The 17,419-nt window shown below is 46.9% G+C and overlaps 1 protein-coding gene across 1 annotated transcript; it reads left to right on the forward strand.

Annotated features, from left to right (window-relative positions):
- Positions 1-2,355: 2,355 nt before the first annotated feature.
- On the forward strand, positions 2,356-16,854 carry LOC130485138 (chromobox protein homolog 7-like). The gene is made up of 2 exons (XM_056858249.1): positions 2,356-2,656; positions 16,391-16,854. Exons 1-2 carry the CDS (start codon positions 2,356-2,358, stop codon positions 16,852-16,854), a joined length of 765 nt encoding a protein of 254 aa, XP_056714227.1.
- The last annotated feature ends 565 nt before the right edge of the window (positions 16,855-17,419 follow it).

A 17,419-nucleotide genomic window follows, 5' to 3' on the forward strand; every position in this document is an offset into this window, starting at 1 on the left:
TCACCTACCTCCGCACCGGTGCTCTTCGTGAAGAAAAAGGGGGTGAGTTGTGCCTCTGCCATGACTACAGGGCGTTGAATAAAATCATGATCCGAGATCGCTACCCATTACCTCTGATCCCAGAACTGTTAGAACGCCTTCGGGGTTCACGAAACTGGATCTACGGGGGGGCATACAACCTGATACAAATACGGGCAGATGATGAATGGAAAACTGCTTTTGGGACCTGGTATGGCCAGTTCGAGTACCTTGTCATGCCCTTTGGCCTGTGTAATGCTCCGGCGGTCTTTCAGCGGTTCATTAATGAGGTGTTCCGGGACATGCTGGACCGGTATGTAGTCATCTACCTCGATGACATCCTCATCTATTCTAGGGACCCTGACAGACATCCAGCACACGTCCGGTCCGTTTTGACCCGTTTCCGACAGCATGGGCTCTACGCCAAGCTAGAGAAGTGTGAATTCGACCAAACGGAAGTAGAGTTCTTGGGTCATCGAGTTTCGTACCAGGGAATCTGCATGGATCCAGCCAAGATTGATGCAGTGCTGTCCTGGCAAGCTCCACGGAACTGGAAGGACGTCCAACGGTTTCTGGGATTTGCCAATTATTACAGACAGTTCATCCCAGGGTTCGCTGCCCTCACTGTCCCCTTGACCCGCTTGCTCAGACCCAAGGAACGGTTTCAGTGGTCACCTGAAGCACAACAAGCGTTCCAGGCCCTGAAGACCAGGTTCACTACTCAGCCAGTCTTGGTGTACCCCAATCCTGACCTCCCGTTCATTGTGGAGACAGACGCCTTGGACACAGCCCTGGGAGCCCTCCTGGGCCAGAAACACTCTCCTGATGGCCCAGTGCGGCCCTGTGCGTATTATTCCCGGCAGCTCTCCGCAGCGAAATGGAATTATACCATTTGGGAACGGGAGTTGTTAGCAATCAAGGTGGCCTTCGAGACGTGGAGACACCACTTGGAGGGGGCTTGGCATCCGGTAACAGTGCATACAGACCACCGTAACTTAGAGCACCTGCAAACCGCCCGAGCGTTGAATCAACGGCAGATCCGGTGGGCCCTGTTTTTCTCCCACTTCCACTTCGTGGTCCGCTACCTCCCAGAGTCCCAGAACAAACGAGCGGACGCTCTGTCCAGGAAACCTGAGTTTGCACTGAAGCCCGGGGAAGAAACACCGAGCCCGTTGATCCTAGCCACAGAAACCCTCGCGGCAGCACCCAGTACCACAACCCTACGTGAGCGTATCCGGGCGGCCCAACAGGGAGACCCTTGGGCCCAGCGGATAGTGCAAGCCTTCCAGGACCCGGCAAAAGGGCCACCGCCAGGATATACAATGCAACATGACCTGTTACTCTATGAGGACCTGCTGTATGTACTCCCAGGGCCGGTGCGGGGTGAAGTGCTCCAGTTATCCCACGATGTCTGAGCAGCGGGGCACTTCGGCCAGTATAAAACCCTGCACCTACTCTCCCGTGAATTTTGGTGGCCACGGATGCGAGGAGAGGTCCTCCACTATGTCCAAGCCTGTGAGGTCTGTAGAAGGGCAAAAAATATACCGGGAAAGCCCGTGGGGCTCTTACAACCTCTCCCCACTCCTACATACCCTTGGGAAGTTGCATCCCTGGACTTCATCACAGAATTGCCTGAGTCACAGGGATACACCTGCATCCTTGTAGTCGTGGATCTGCTCACTAAACTGGCCCATTTTGTTCCATGTCCAGCACCACCCTCCACCAAGGAAACCGCAGTTATATCTGCACCACATTTTCCGCCTGCACGGGATTCCCCAGCATGTGATATCTGACAGGGGTGTCCAATTTACCTCCCGATTCTGGCGGGCTCTACAAACGCTCCTGGGTGCACAAGTGCACCTCTCCTCAGCGTACCACCCCCAATCAGATGGGCAGACAGAGCGAACCAACGCTACTTTGGAACAATACCTGCGCTGCTATGTGAATTACCAACAGGATGACTGGGCAGAGCTCCTACCCATGGCAGAATTTGCATATAACAACGCAGTCCACACCTCAACTCAGCAAACCCCGTTCCTGGCAACGTATGGGCGTCACCCTCGATACTTCCCACAGACCACTCCAACCTCGTCCGTCCCCTCGGCAAACGCCTTCATTCAGGAATTACAGGCAATCCACCACTTGCTCCAGGAACAGTTGAACAAAGCCAAAGAGGCCTACAAGGAGGGGGCAGACAGACACCGGCAGGCCGGGCCACCCCTGCAGGTGGGAGACATGGTATGACTGTCCACCAAGTACATCTGGAGCCAACGGCCGTCCAAGAAATTGGATCACCGATTCATTGGGCCTTATCGGATTGTGGAGCAAGTGAACCCCATGGCGTTTCGTCTTGACCTGCCTCGCACCATGCGCATTCACCCAGTGTTCCACCATTCCCTTCTTACTCCTGTGGCACCCCCGCACCCGCTTCGTGCTCCAGAACCGCCACCCCTTCCTGTAATCATGGATGGGGAGGAGGAGTACGAGGTCAGCAGACTCGTAGACTCACGGCGACGCTGGGGACGCCTCCAATACCTGGTCGAATGGAAGGGATATGGACCGGAGGATAGGTCCTGGGAACCTGTGGAGAACCTCCATACCCCTGACCTGATTCGCCACTTCCACCGGACCTACCCTCGCAAGCCCGGCCCTTTGGGAGGGGGCCCTGAGAGGGGGGATGGTGTCATAGACCAACCTGAGCTGCCCTCCTCCTCTGAGGAAGAGGAGGAGTGGGAACCTGGGCCTGTTCCTCCAAGGACTGCACTGGAACAGCAGGAACAGGCATCAGAGCCACCAAGGCCCATGGCAGGGGATGAGGGCTGCTCATTTCGCAGCAAACAGAACAGCAAGAAGAGCAGGACTCCTTGCCTGCAAGTTCTCCCAAGCCGGCTGAGAAGCAGAGAATCAGGGCCCGGCTTCGATTAAGGGAACGAAGGCAAAAGGCCAGGTGGGCCTTGAGAGATAGAGCAAAGACAATCAAGCCTAATCAGGGAGCAGTGGGAAATGCTGTAACCGCAAGGCTGATAAAAGGCCAGGCAGATTGCCAGAGTTCTTGTGGGTTCAACACATGTTGAAGGCCACTGACTGAAAGAAGCAAACAGAAGCTCCAGCAACCGAAGTCATCCCAGTCAACCCCGGCGTGCAAGCTGACGCCTGATCTGAGAGACAAGGAGATTGGACTGGTAAGTTCCTCTAATTACCTTGGTCTAGCCCGGTCCACGGGAAGATAAAAGCCTGCATCAGGCTCTGGTCAACGCAGTACTCCCATTGCTGTTGTTGAAACCAGAGGCCAAGCCTCGGGACTGGTTACTGCCTGCACGCTACACTCCTGCCTGAGTACGACAGTGTGCTAGCTGAGCTTTCAGTTCGGATGGCTTGGATTAAGGCAACCCTGAACGATTCTGGTAGTCCCTCTAGGAGGAGCGTTCTCTGGGCGCCCCTTGGGAATCCCTCTTGGGAGATGTCGGGCTGTTGCTCCCCAGGGGGAGAGTCTTTCCTTGCATCAGGCTTCTCGTTTGCTGCAGACGACTGCCGGACCTGAACGTGCGTTGGTACTGCTAGATTAGGCACGACCCCCCTCTGCTCTGGGGTAAAGAGGGAGTTAGTGGGGCGTTCCGCCTTACTCTGGTATTGAGGAAGCTGAGACAATGAATCTGCCAACTGATTTTGTTTAACGGGAACGTGCTTTAACACCAAACGGAATTTAGAGAAGAAGTCTGCCCAGCGTAATTGTTTTGTGGTAAGTTTATGCATTCCCTTTTATGCCTCAAGGTTCTTGTGATCTGTCCACACCTCGAAGGGAATCTCGGCACCTTCTAGGAAATGTCCAGCTAACAGTTCCATAACACAGTACCATAAACAGGATTCCGAATGAGATCACAGTACAAGGATTCAGAATGAGGTTACAGCCTTGAACAGCCTTGACCAGCCACAGGTGTGCAGCAGTGAAAGCTCCACTGGCTCACACCGGCTACTCTAAAGCAGGAAGGCCTGACAAATATGTGAAATCCCTCTCCTGTGGATTGTCTGTTCTCCATGCATCAATGAAGTCATATTCCTGTAACACATTTGCCAGTTTATTTCCCCCAATTTTCTTTTTTGTATTCTTTCCCCCTTTTTTATCTATACTGTCTATGTGAGTCCAGTTTAGATCTCCCCCTATTATAAGTTCTTCTTGTTTAAATTTTTCTAACTTTTCTAACCTTAAAAATTTGATTTGTTTTGTATTTGGTGCATAAATAGAGGCAAATGTAAATGTTTTATTGGCATATTGTCCTCTCACAAAAATGTAATGCCCTTGTGGGTCTCTAACTAATTTCTCTTTTTGGAATGGGAAAGAGGCGAAGAAAATAATTGCCACCCCTCTTGATTTCTTATTTCCTGGTGCTGAATAATGTTGTCCAAAATATTTATGTTTCAGCAACCTGTCTTCTTTTTTATTATGATGTGTCTCCTGAAGCATTATGATTTCTGAGTGTGATTCTCTAATATAGCCGGCCAATATTCTTCGTTTAATAGGCTCCCCCATTCCTCTTACATTAAATGTAATGACTTTAACATCACCTTCCATTGCCATAGCCAATAAGGATTTTAATGTTTCTGTATTTACTCTGTACTCCATCGGTCTTCCAGCCCCTCTCCCATACTTTAAAATTGACCTGTGCAGATGCCATATACAGTGTCCCAATGGGACTGTCTAGCTCAACCCCCAGGCTGGGAAACAGCCCTGTGGCTCGAGAAGGCCGGGCTAAACCTCCCGCCCAACCCCTGGCCTGGGAAGCAGCCCCGCAGCCCAGGGAGACCGGGCAAAAGCCTTGTCCACTCCCTCCCCAGCCATGCACAGGCCCCGGGAAGCCCAAAAAAGGCTGGGGGAGGCGGGAGGGGGACTAGGCCAAACCTCCCGCCCAATCCCTGGCCTGGGAAGCAGCCCCGCAGCCCAGGGAGACCTGGCAAAAGCCTTGTCCACTCCCTCCCCAGCCATGCACAGGCCCTGGGAAGGCCAAAAAAGGCTGGGGGAGGGGGACTAGGCCAAACCTCCCGCCCAACCCCTGGCCTGGGAAGCAGCCCCGCAGCCCAGGGAGACTGGGCAAAAGCCTTGTCCACTCCCTCCCCAGCCACACACAGGCCCTGGGAAGCCCAAAAAAGACTGGGGGAGGGGGGAGGGGGGCTAGGTGCCTCAGCTCCGCTGGCCGGATAAAAGCCCTCCAGGGGCTGGATCCGGCCCGCGGGCCACATGTTTGACACCCCTGGTTTGACACCCCTTTCCAGCCAGACCATGCGGAGGTACCTTTAAGAGATTCATTCTCTCCCACCTTCTTCCTCTTCGCACCCACACCTGAACATGTTCTTATGTTCTTAGCATAATTAGCCTCTCTTGTGCTTCACTAATTTATATTATATACTTGATAGCATGTTAACAAAACATAATAACAGAATAGCATTTACTCAGTAGTAATCAAAACTTAATATACTTCTAGTATTTGACTTTTAACTTTATGCTGATCACTTGCCCGTGCCTCTAAACACCTTATACCATCCACTGCTCATTATCTTTTAAGTTTAAATTTTTGCCCTTGCCTTCCTTGGGAGCTGAGGACTTTCAGAAATTTCAGACCTTGGCCTCAGGTTTTTCTCAGTTTGCCTTGGCCTCGGGTTTTTTCTTTTCCCTTTGGTTTTTTCCCCTCTTGTATTCGCCATTTGTAGTTCTCTCTCTCTCCTCTTCTTATTCTTCTCCAGATTCCTTGTCAGAGTCATCACTAATCTCACTTGGGGGTTCCAGCTGTAAATCCTTCAGCATTTTCAGAGACTCTTTTAATGAGGTAGCAATAAATGTTTTATTGTCTCTTTGAACAATTAGCTTGAGAGGGAATCACCAGCAGCATTTTATGTTAGCCTCTTGAAGCTTTTTAGTGACCGATCGTAAAGTACGTCTATGCCTGAACTTTTCAGAGCTAAGATCTTGCATGAACAGGACTGTGTAGTTTTTATACTTTAGTGATGGGAGATTCCAAACTTGTTTAAGAAAGCAGTCTTTGACTGCATACCTAGCAAAGCATACTACAATATCTCTCTGTATCAGACTACCTATTGTTTTCAGTGGCCCAACCCTGTGGCCTCTTCCAATGTCCGCTTTGCTTAAAGGAGAGTCTGGGCACCCAGGGTGTTGTTGAACCAGTTAGTAAGAAAATTTATCATGTCATCTCCTTCCTCTACTTCTTGCAGGTTGTGTATGCGGATGTTTAAATGACGTTCTCTGTCTTCCAAGTCAGCTAGTTTCAGTTTCATTGTTCTGTTTTGGTTTTCCAATCTTTTAATTTGCTTTTGGTGTTCTATACCCATATTAAGGGCCTCATCTGCAGTTTCTTCTACACCTTTTATATTAGCAGTTAGCTGTTTTAGCTGATTCACAGTGGGTAGCTGTGTTAGTCTGTCTGCAGTAGTAGAAAAGAGCAAGAGTCCAGTAGCACCTTAAAGACTAACAAAAATATTTTCTGGCAGGGTATGAGCTTTCGTGAGCCACAGCTCACTTCTTCAGGTATCTGAAGAAGTGAGCTGTGGCTCACGAAAGCTCATATCCTGCCAGAAAATATTTTTGTTAGTCTTTAAGGTGCTACTGGACTCTTGCTCTTTTCTACTACTGTTTTAGCTGGTTATTAATCGGTGTTGATGCTTCTTTCCATCTCTCCGTTTGTTCTTGTTTTAAGTCCTGTCTCAGCTGTAATAATTATTTTTCCATACCTTTTAAAATGCTTGTTTCTCCTACTGTAAACTCTGTGGTCTTGGTGGCCATGTTATCAGTTCAATGTTGTTGTTGGGGATTTATTAGTTCCGTTATCTCTTTCACTTCACAGGGAGGAATTGCTTGCCATAGAATCATAGAGTTGGAAGGTACCACCAGGGTCATCTAGTCCAATCCCCTGCACAATGCAGGAAATTTCAAACTACCTCCCACCCACACCCCCAGTGACCCATACTTCATGCCCAGAAGATGGCCAAGGTGCCCTCCCTCTCATGATCTGTCTAAGGTCATAGAATCAGCATTGCTGACAGATGGCCATCTAGCTTCTTCTTAAAAACCTCCCGGGAAGGAGAGCCCACCACCTCCAGAGGAAGCCTGTTCCACTGAGGAACCACTCTGTTAGAAATTTTTTCCTAAATGTTTTAATTCCTTAGAGTTTCTCCCTTCTGTTGCAGTTGAAATATCCTCTGCCTTTTGCCACCAAGTCTGTGATAAGAGGCTTTTCCAGGTTTTTAGGTGAGGAGCTCTTGGATTAGACATCTGCCATCATCCGGCTCAACCTCACCATCATCTGGCTCAGCCTCCATTTTGATTTCTACATGGTTCAACAGGCATAACATCATCACATATATGATATCCTTCATCAATGCAATTATTAACTTTCAAATAAGTTAATTTACACAATAATAATTGATTAAGTCAAAAGATAGAGTAACCATAATTTTTGACAAGTATTTACCAGTTCTTAACAGATGTCCAACTTTTATCAATCTCCAATTGGTATCATATATTCTTGGGACAATAAATTCTAAATAAAAAGATATTTCAGCTTTATAATTAATTAATGATGCTTCTGTATGAATGTCATAAATGTAAGTTTTTGCAGTATGTTTAAGAACTTTTATCTTTTCAGCCAAAAGATTCATTTCACATTGAAGCCATGAAGTATTCATTGAAGACCAGTCCATTTTATGGTCTAGTAAAAGAAGCTTCATATTCATAACATGCTGATGAATGAAACTTATACTGTAATGTTTTGTAAGTGTTTTTATATCATGTAGTGTTGACTCCATAACAACATGATCTTTTAAAAGATGAATCCCTTTTGCTAGAGCATTGTCGTTAAAATCAGATATTTTTGACAATTTTTTTATAGTTGTATCTAACAAAAGTCCTCCTTGCTGTAGTTTAGCAAGGTTATAATTAATACTTCTTTTATGTCTTGTCTGCGTAGAACAAAGAGACAAATGTTCTTCCTTTTCCATCATAGGAATTTCAGATTCATTCAATACTCTGAATACTGGGAAAAAGCTCTATTAAAAGACATTTCATTAATAAGTTCTTTTGTAGTATTCAAAAACTGTTTGAGGTATTGAATAACCTTATGGATTAGTTCACTTTTAGCCCATTGCAAGCATTGAGAGGAGGAGGAGGAGGAGTTGGTTTTTTTTATGCTGACTTTCTCTACCACTTAAGAGAGATTCAAACCAGCTTACAATCACCTTCCCTTCCCCACAACAGATAGAATCATAGAATCATAGAGTTGGAAGGGACCACCAGGGCCATCAAGTCCAACCCCCTGCACAATGCAGGAAATTCACAACTACCTCCCCCCTCCACACCCCTAGTGACCAGAAGATGCCCAAGATGCCCTCCCTCTCATTATCTGCCTAAGGTCACAGAATCAGCATTGCTGACAGATGGCCTCTTCTTAAAAACCTCCAGGGAAGGAGCGCTTACCATTTTCCGAGGAAGCCTGTTCCACTAAGGAAGTGCTCTAGCTATTAGAAAATTCTTCCTAATGTCTAGACGGAAACTTTTTTTATTTAATTTCAACCCGTTGGTTCTGGTCCGACCTTCTTGAGCAACAGAAAACAACTCGGCACCCTCCTCTATATGACAGCCCTTCAAATACTTAAACATGGTTATCATATCCCCTCTCAGTCTTCTCCTCTTCAGGCTAAACATACCCAGCTCCTTCAACATTTCCTCATAGGACTTGGTCTCCAGACCCATCACCATTTTTGTTGCCCTTCTGTGGACACGTTCCAGCTTGTCTACATCTTTCTTAAATTGTGGTGCCCAAAACTGAACACAGTACTCTAGTTGAGGTCTAACCAGAGCAGAGTAAAGCGATACCATCACTTCACGTGATCTGGACACTATACTTCTGTTGATGCAGCCCAAGACGGCATTTGCCTTTTTAGTTACAGCAGGGGTCGGCAAACTCATTAGTCAACAGAGCCAAATATCAACAGTACAACGATTGAGATTTCTTTTGAGAGCCAAATTTCTTAAACTTAAACTATATAGGTAGGTACACTGTTTATTAACTTAATAAACTTTAATTAAAGTTTTAAGTCTTAATTAAACTATAGGTACACTGAATAAAACTTGATATCATACTTAATAATGATCTTATTTATTCCTCTCTTAGCAATCTCTTGACTAACCACAAAACTTGCAATATTAACATTGCAATATTAAATGCAGGACTTGCTATAAATTACATTGCATTAAAAACTATCTTAGTGGTAAATAATGCAAGAGTAGATTGAAATGTAATATGAGTGAATAGGGTAATTTTTTTAAGCCTTGCAATTTTAGGAAATCCTAGATACCAAAATTTAAAGTTAACAGAACTCCAGCTAGGACTAGATATAGTCCACCTGCCATCACATATTCGAAACTAAACTCTGCAACATTTACAGTTTTCAATGTTTTCAGATCTGAATCCACATCTAACACAAACCCTCAATAATATGAACAAATTTTACTTTTTAAACCTTATGTATCAAGCTTTTCCCACTGCAATCATTTGCTTTTTCTTTCTCTCTCTCTCTGCACCTCGCATTTCTCTTCATTCTCCTTTATAAATATTTTTTAAAGGAGAATGAAGAGAAAATGGTGTTAGTGACAAAATCTCAGATGCAATGCATTTGAAGCTGGGTCACAGCCTAGTTGTGGGTCAGGAGACACCAATTCACAATTACTAAGACACCGTCAAGATAAAATCTGCAATAAGGCTGGTGTGACCAAAACAAATTTCCCATTTTTACAGACCTTCAGAACAATCTCCAATCTCCTGTCACTCTTACGCGGAGAAAGGCGGAGGAAAGGGGTCCGCACCACTCCCCCTCCTTTTCAGCAGGCCTGCCTCCACCGCGAGGCGACTGTCGGGGGAACAAGGCGCCGTTCTCACCGAGGACGGCCAAGAGCCACCGCCCACACCCTACCTTTCGCCCACACAGGGTCATCGGCAACAGAGGGAGCAGACATTCCGAGAACGAATGTGATGAATTGCCCCCCCACCGGGCCACTGACTTTGCAATTGAGGTGGTGGGGGAGGGCAAACTCTCAAAAGGAAAAATCTACCCCATGAGTCCTAAGGAAAAGATGGTGTTAAGGGACTATTTGGACACTAATTTGGCAAGAGGGTTCATACCTCCATCCTCAGCTCCTCACTCGGCGCCCACTTTCTTTGTGAAGAAAAAGACTGGTGATTTACAACTCTATTGATTTTCACAGACTCAATGCGGTCACACAGACTAATTCCTACCCCCTTCCTCTCATTCCAGATCTGCTCGCTCAATTGAAGGAAGGTTGGATCTTTACTAAGCTTGATTTAGTGGAAGCGTACCATCGTATTAGGATCAGGGAAGGAGATGAATACAAGACTGCCTTCTCTAGTTGCTTTGGGATGTTTGAATGCCGTTTGGCTTGACGGGCCCCCCAGTGTCTTCATGCAAATGATTAATGAGGTGTTGCATGATTTATTGTTCAAAGGAGTGATTGTTTATTTAGATGACATACTAATATACACCAAAACCATGGATGAACATGTGGCTCTAGTGAAAGAAGTGTTAAGTCGTTTGCGTGCCCATAAGTTGTACGCCAAGGTTTCTAAGTGTGACTTTCATCAGTCTTCTATAACTTTTCTGGGATATATAGTGTCACAATGGGGACTTGCTATGGACCCTGAGAAGGTTTGAGCAGTTGTGGAGTGGGAGGTCCCCACTACTCACAAGCAATTACAGCAGTTCCTTGGTTTCACTAATTTTTACCGCAATTTCATAAATGATTTTGCGCAAGTAGCCTTGCCTCTCACCTCTCTTCTGCAAACAAAAAGAAAGGGATCTGCAGCTACGCTGCCATCCGCCAAGTTAATTTGGACTGCAGAATGTCAACAAGCATTTGACACGCTAAAACAATTGTTCACGTCCGAACCAGTGTTGAAACACCCTGATTGTGACAAACCTTTCGTTGTACAAGTGGATGCGTCAGATGTTGCCATGGGAGGGGCACTCTTACAAATGGGTGAGGGGGGCCAGTTACAACCATGTGCGTATTTTTCAAAGAAATTCTCTCAAGCTGAATTAAACTAGGTGATTTGGGTAAAGGAGGCAGCGGCCGTGAAAGATGCCCTCACGGTGTGGAGACATTTTTTGGAAGGGGTTGACGTTCCGTTTGAGGTCTGGACCGATCACAAGAATTTAGAGGTGTTAAAAGGGACTAGAAAATTGTCAGCCAAACAGGTTCGCTGGGCTCAATTCTTTGCCAAGTTCTGGTTTCTTACTAAAACATGTGCCAGGGAAGGAAAATTGTCTGGCAGACGCGTTGTCCCGTCTTCCCCAGTACCACAGTCCAATCGACAGGCCAGTAGATTCCTTGTTCACCCCAGAGCAGCGGGGGGAGGTACCGGGATTGGCCGTCATCACTCGTTTGCAGAGCCGGGTGGGGGAAGGAGACCCTGCAAGTGGATTCCCAGAAGCCTTCCACGCGAGGGTGGCCGAAGCCGCATGCCAGGAAGAGGGGGGTCAAACGCTCCCACAAGATATCACTCGCCGGAGGGAGTTGTGGTTTCATGGGGTGAAATTGTATGTCCCGGAGGCTGTTCAGAGGGAGGTGTTGGAAATGGCTCATGGGGCAAAGACTGCAGGACATTTTGGTTTTGTCAAATCTTTACATTTATTGCGATGTCAGTTTTGGTGGCCAGGTATGAGAGCCGACATGGACCTTTATGTGCGTAGTTGTCCCACCTGTGCAACATCTAAGAGACTTATGGAAAAAACCCCAGGACTTCTCAAACCTCTGGAAGGTCCATTCCCTGGGAGGTCATTGCCATGGACTTTATTACGGATCTTCCCCCCAGTCGAGGGAACACAGTGATGTGTGTGGTTACGGACCTGTTCTCTAAGCAAGTACATTTTGTCCCTTGTAAGGGATTACCAACGGCACAGAAGTTGGCACGCATGTTCGTTTCCCACGTGATGAAACATCATTTGTTTCCACGTAAGGTGGTCTCAGACAGGGGCCCACAATTTGTGGCTAAATTCTGGAAAGCCTTTTTGAAGTTAATGGGGGTGGAACAAGGATTGTCCTCTGCGCACCATCCTCAAACTGATGGACAGAGTGAATGAGTTAACTCTGTGTTGGAGTGTTATTTACGCTGTTACGTGAACTATCACCAAGATGATTGGATTGATTTGCTGCCTTTTGCTGGATATGCTTATAACAATGCTCCTCACTCCTCTACAGGGTACAGTCCCTTCCGGGTGGTGTATGGTAGGGACTTTGGTCCTTTTGGAAATGTGAATCTGTTTCGAGAGGAGGGGGTAGAAGGTGAGGTGGGGGACTGGGTCCAAGTGGTTCAGGACGCATGGCCTTGGCTTTAGAAAAACCTGGAACGGGCCAAATGCAAGTACAAGGAACAGGCAGACAAGCACCGATCCCCGGGGTGGGACCTTAAGGCGGGGGAGGAAGTCTACCTGTCTACCAAAAACCTCCGGACTCTACGACCATGTAAGAAACTCAGTAACAAGTATGTGGGACCCTATCCCATCACCAGGGTGATCAACGAAGTAACCGTGGAGTTAGGGCTCCCCAAAGCCCTCAGGGGAATCCACCCAGTGTTCCATATCAGCCTTCTCAAACCCTGTGTAACGGCTCCCCAGTTCCATCCGGAACCCAAGCCTGAGGTACCTACTGTGGTAGGAGGGGAGGTGCATCTCGAGGTCTCCAAGATCCTTGATTCCAAAGTTAAGAAAGGAAAATTGTTCTATTTGATTCGTTGGAAGCATTTGGGTCCCGCACATGATGAGTGGGTGGCAGCCCCACATGTAGTCACACCCCGTCTGGTGCGACAGTTTCATGACGCCTATCCTCTGAAACCCCGACCAGTCTCGGACCCAGGAGGGAGGTCTTAACGGGGGCAGGATGTCAGGAGCTGTGCTGGTCAGGCAGGCTCTTGACATGATTTAGGCCCTGGACAGTTTCAGTGTATATTTGGTTTCGTTTTCTTAAGCTGCCCAGATGGTCACCACTCACCCCGTGCGTGTCCTTGAGCTTTCAGCGGGCAACTTCGGTATTATGGCTGCGCTCATTCCCTGCTTCCCTTCCCTCCCTTTACTCCCTGTTTCTCACCAGGCTCATTATCTCCCAGTTCCCAGGCTGCTTGCTTTGTGCTTTGTGCTTAAAGTTATGCTTTGTAGGTTGAATGGTCATTAGCAGCTTCGAACTTGTGGATTGCTCATGCTGTACCTGCGTGCTCCTGAATAAACGTTTACCTGCTTAAGATCTACCTGTCTGAGCAAGTGACTTTTTGGGATTGCTGAGGGCAGCTGAAGAACCTCACAACAACTGCTTCAGGATAGTGACAAGTATCTTCCAGGGGTAATGTGCAAAACGCTGTAGATTTTCCCTCATCATGCCACTCCAAGGGAAGCACACTTGACTTCAAAGTGATTTCATCAATCTTTAGTTCTTCCAATTTCTTCAGGAGCTGTTCTTTTCCTTGGGTACTCACCCAATCATCTTTTCACCATTATCCATATAGTTGATCACTACAAAATACCACCTGTGTAGTGTCATTAAACATTATATCATATGCTTGAAGCCTTCCTTGCTTTGCAACATAGCAGTCAAAATATAAGGTATTTCTTTATAATAGTCCCATATAGCTTGTTCTGCATATCTCATTTGTTTTTCATCTGGTAATGGGCAATGATCCGCAATAAGCTCTTGAGTGGGCCATCTGCGAACAGTTTTCCATGTATAGGATGTAACCCCATCCTACAATTATGCATTAGATTTTTCCTACCTAAATGAAGAACTTTATCTCTGTGCAATTCATCTGGCTCAGAGGATTTTGTTTCATTTAAAGAAACTAGGTGTTTGTGCACTACCCCAATGCCAATTCTAGGCTGCAAATCCCTTCCCTCATCACATGTTCTGCTTATGCCATGTTGAGCACCATTTCCCTTGCAAGAAAAGACTGAGGAAAAGTAGGAATTGAGGTGTTCTGCTCTCTCTTCATCTCCTGTTACAGTTTCACTTTCCGGTCCCCACTGTGGGCTTATCATGTCCTTGTTCTTATTCTTACTCTGTACATAGGAAAGGAACCCTTTTTTGTTGTGTTTAGCATCTCTCGCTTGCCTAAGCTCATAGTGGGCTTTAGCTTTACGAACAGTCTCCCTATAAGCACTAATTATTTGTTTATATTCCTCTTTGGATATAAGGCCCTCCTTCCACTTCCTAAATGAGTCTTTTTTATTTCTCAAATCTTTAAAAAGCTGTTTATGGAGCCACCTTGGCCTCTTTAGGTTCCTCCCATTTTTCCTTCTTATTAGAATGGTTTGTGATTGATCCATGGGATTTAGTTTAAAGCCCTCTTTATCAGGTTGGCAAGGCACTGTCTAAACACATTTTTCCTACCCTTGTTAGGTGTTGAAGCGGGTCGTGCTGTTCAGATTACAGGCTCTTAGAATGTATCACTTACTGAGAAGTGAAGTTATCTTATTCAGCCAGTCATCGAGTAAGCAGGACTCAACAACTTTACCTACTTTTAAAAAGCAAGTCTTTTTATTGATATACTTCTAGTACAATATGTATAAATGCAGATTATCAAGTCTTTAACACTTCTATAAAAACTCTTGTCAAAATACAATGTATGTATTTACAATGTATGAAGTAAAAGCAAGCAAGTCTTACATACTATTCAGTTTCAAAATCCAACTTCTAAAATATAACAGTTCAAAGTATCTAATTCATAGTCTAGAGTAATGTATTTAAGGCATACATACCAGTCAGCCTTTTCTTGAGAGCCTTTGGAAGGTTCTGATTCTCTGGGCTTACTGTAGCTGTATTTATACTGTTTCAGACTCATTAAGAGTGTTAATATTACCATCAGGAGGGATATCTTTATCCCCACTTTCAGATAACCTGAGCAGTGCAATAATGTCTTAGTTGCAGCTGTTCAGGTTATTAGCTTCTCCCCATGACCAAATATGGGCTTCCTTTCCTTTCAGTCTATTTTGCTTAAAGTATAAACAATCATTTCTGAGCTCCATGATCATATACTCAATTTTCATACCATTCTCATCGTCAGTACAATATGCATTAAATGATACTATTTCGAAATCTACAATACAATATATAACTATATAAATCATAAAACATAATTATTGCTTACATTGTAACATTTAACCATCTGGTCAGTGGGAAAACATAGCCTTCAGCAAGATTATACAATACAGCCCTCAGCAAGATTATACAATATAGCCCTCAGAAAGATTATACAAAGCAAGAAGCTTGCTGCACTTATAGCTTTAAATAGAATAGCAGGACTTTTCTGCTCCTGAGATATGAGCAGCTGACAGCTGGCAGCTGACTCAGAAAGGGTCAGATACACCTTTCTTGGCAGATAGTGAATGGTGACTCTGTTCTTCTCCCTTCAAGGACAAGACCAGGGTAAGATAGTTAGCTCTTGAAAGAATTCAGACCTTGAAAGAATTCAGTCAGCCGGTTCTAAGGACAGTTGCATTTTGCAGGCTGTTGCCAGGCTTTTCATTACACAAACCTCTACAGTTTGTGGTTCAGTTTTATATGTTGTGTTCAAGCTCTACATGGAATTAATTCTGCACATGTACACAAAATACCATAATTATTTCAGAGACGGTGACAGTGTCAGGCATGGATCTGAGAAAGGAATGTTGTGGTTTCTCCAGGTGCTGGCCAAGGCCAGCCTCATGCCCTGTAAACAGTGTGTTTAGACTTCTTTATGTTGGAACTCTCCTGACAGCTCCAGGGAGGGGGGTTGCCATGGTATCCATATCTATCCATATTTGCCCTTTGCTTTTCTATATATACCCTGTACTGTACCCATAGCTTTTACTAGAGTCCATTTTGACTCCTGGCTTCTGTTACCTGTGGATTTTCTAATAAATCAGCTTTCTTTGGACTGTCTGTCTGCTGAAGTCTGTTTATGGGATTATCACGGAACTAGAGCTTACATTTGGACACTAGTCCAATCCTTTACTCTTCCCTGGCTGGAGCCCTGGAGGGTTCACCAGGAACTCGGGTTAGAGCTTTGGACGAGCTCCCCAAGGATCTTGACCTTCTGCATGCTATCCTTGAGGAGGCGCAGCGGACTTATGCTGAGACCAACCGACTGACTGGGTTGGTGGCGGATCAGTGGCATCGACTGGTGGCAGCGGCCCCCTGGGAGACGCGGGACGCTGACCTCCATGCCCACAACAAACTTTGCTGGCTGGACACCTTGCTGGAAGAGACCCAGTTGGCGCAAGCAGACTCTACTCTCCTGACCCAGCTGTTTGCTGAGTTTGCGTTCCGCAGGGTGCAGCGGGAGCCGGTGGCCCCAATCCAGGTGCCCGATTCCCAGTTCCCAATGGCGGGAGCTGGGGGAGGAGATGTTCCGGATCCCAGCCAGTGGACGGATCCCAGCCAGGGACGCGCAAAACGTAGCTGCCAGGACATTTCTGTCCGTTATGGATTTATCGCCAATCACGGCATCGGAGGAAGACGTACTAAAGGTGCTGCAACCAGAGTTCGGTTCTTCCTCCATGGATCTTGCCTGCAAGGTCTTACCACTACTGGGCAATCATAAGGAGATCCAGCTGTTACTGGAGCATGCGGCCGAGCTGCTGGTGGCGGCCGCGCCGGCGGCTCGGTCCGCTGCCTTGGAAGCAGCTCAAGTTCAGGCAGCTCAACAACAGGAGGCAGAGCAGCTTTTGGCGGAGGCGGCCACTGCTCAGACGAAAGCCGCCCTGGAGCGGGCAGCCATAGCGGGCGGAGCATGACCGAAAGGCGGGGGGTCTGGACTGGCCTTCATTCTCCCCGGAACCCTAGCTGCCCCGGGATGTGGCTCGTCGGTGACGATTCGCCTTTGCATCTGACGTGCCGGATTACTTTGATGAAGGGGAGCCCGACGAAGAAGACTCGGACGAGTGGAATACAAACATCCCAGTCAGCCAAGCCCGATGGACTGGGGGGGCTGAAGAGGAAATATACTCTCTAAAGTTTCAAAACCGAGAGTTGTTAGATCGCATGGCCCGGATGCAGGACCAGATGGATGTGTTGGTGCGCTAGTATGGACACCTGCATCGAGCCCAAGCGGTACCCACGCCGGCACCAGTCCCGGGACAACCGGTTCCAGGGCAGCCGGCCCCAGTACAACCGGCCCCAGAACAACCGGCCCCAGGGCAGCCGGCCCCAGGACAACCAATCCCAGGGCAGCCGGCAGCGCCAATGCTGGGGGTTTCGATGCAGCCGGCAGTGCGGGTCCAACCAGTGGCACCGGTCGTCCCATGGCAACAGCCCTGTCTACAAGTAACTTTTGATGGATCTGCGGAAACTGCCATTTTC

The sequence above is a fragment of the Euleptes europaea genome, chromosome 12, assembly GCF_029931775.1.
Source record: "Euleptes europaea isolate rEulEur1 chromosome 12, rEulEur1.hap1, whole genome shotgun sequence".
Lineage (NCBI taxonomy): Eukaryota > Metazoa > Chordata > Lepidosauria > Squamata > Sphaerodactylidae > Euleptes > Euleptes europaea.

Excerpts from the sequence above, each read along its gene's own strand:
- LOC130485138 (XM_056858249.1), top strand. The coding sequence starts at position 2,356 with ATGGCGTTTCGTCTTGACCTGCCTCGCACCATGCGCATTCACCCAGTG. Across the intron at positions 2,657-16,390 it reads CTTCCACCGGACCTACCCTC|GGTGCAGCGGGAGCCGGTGG; the intron begins GCAAGCCCGGCC and ends TGCGTTCCGCAG.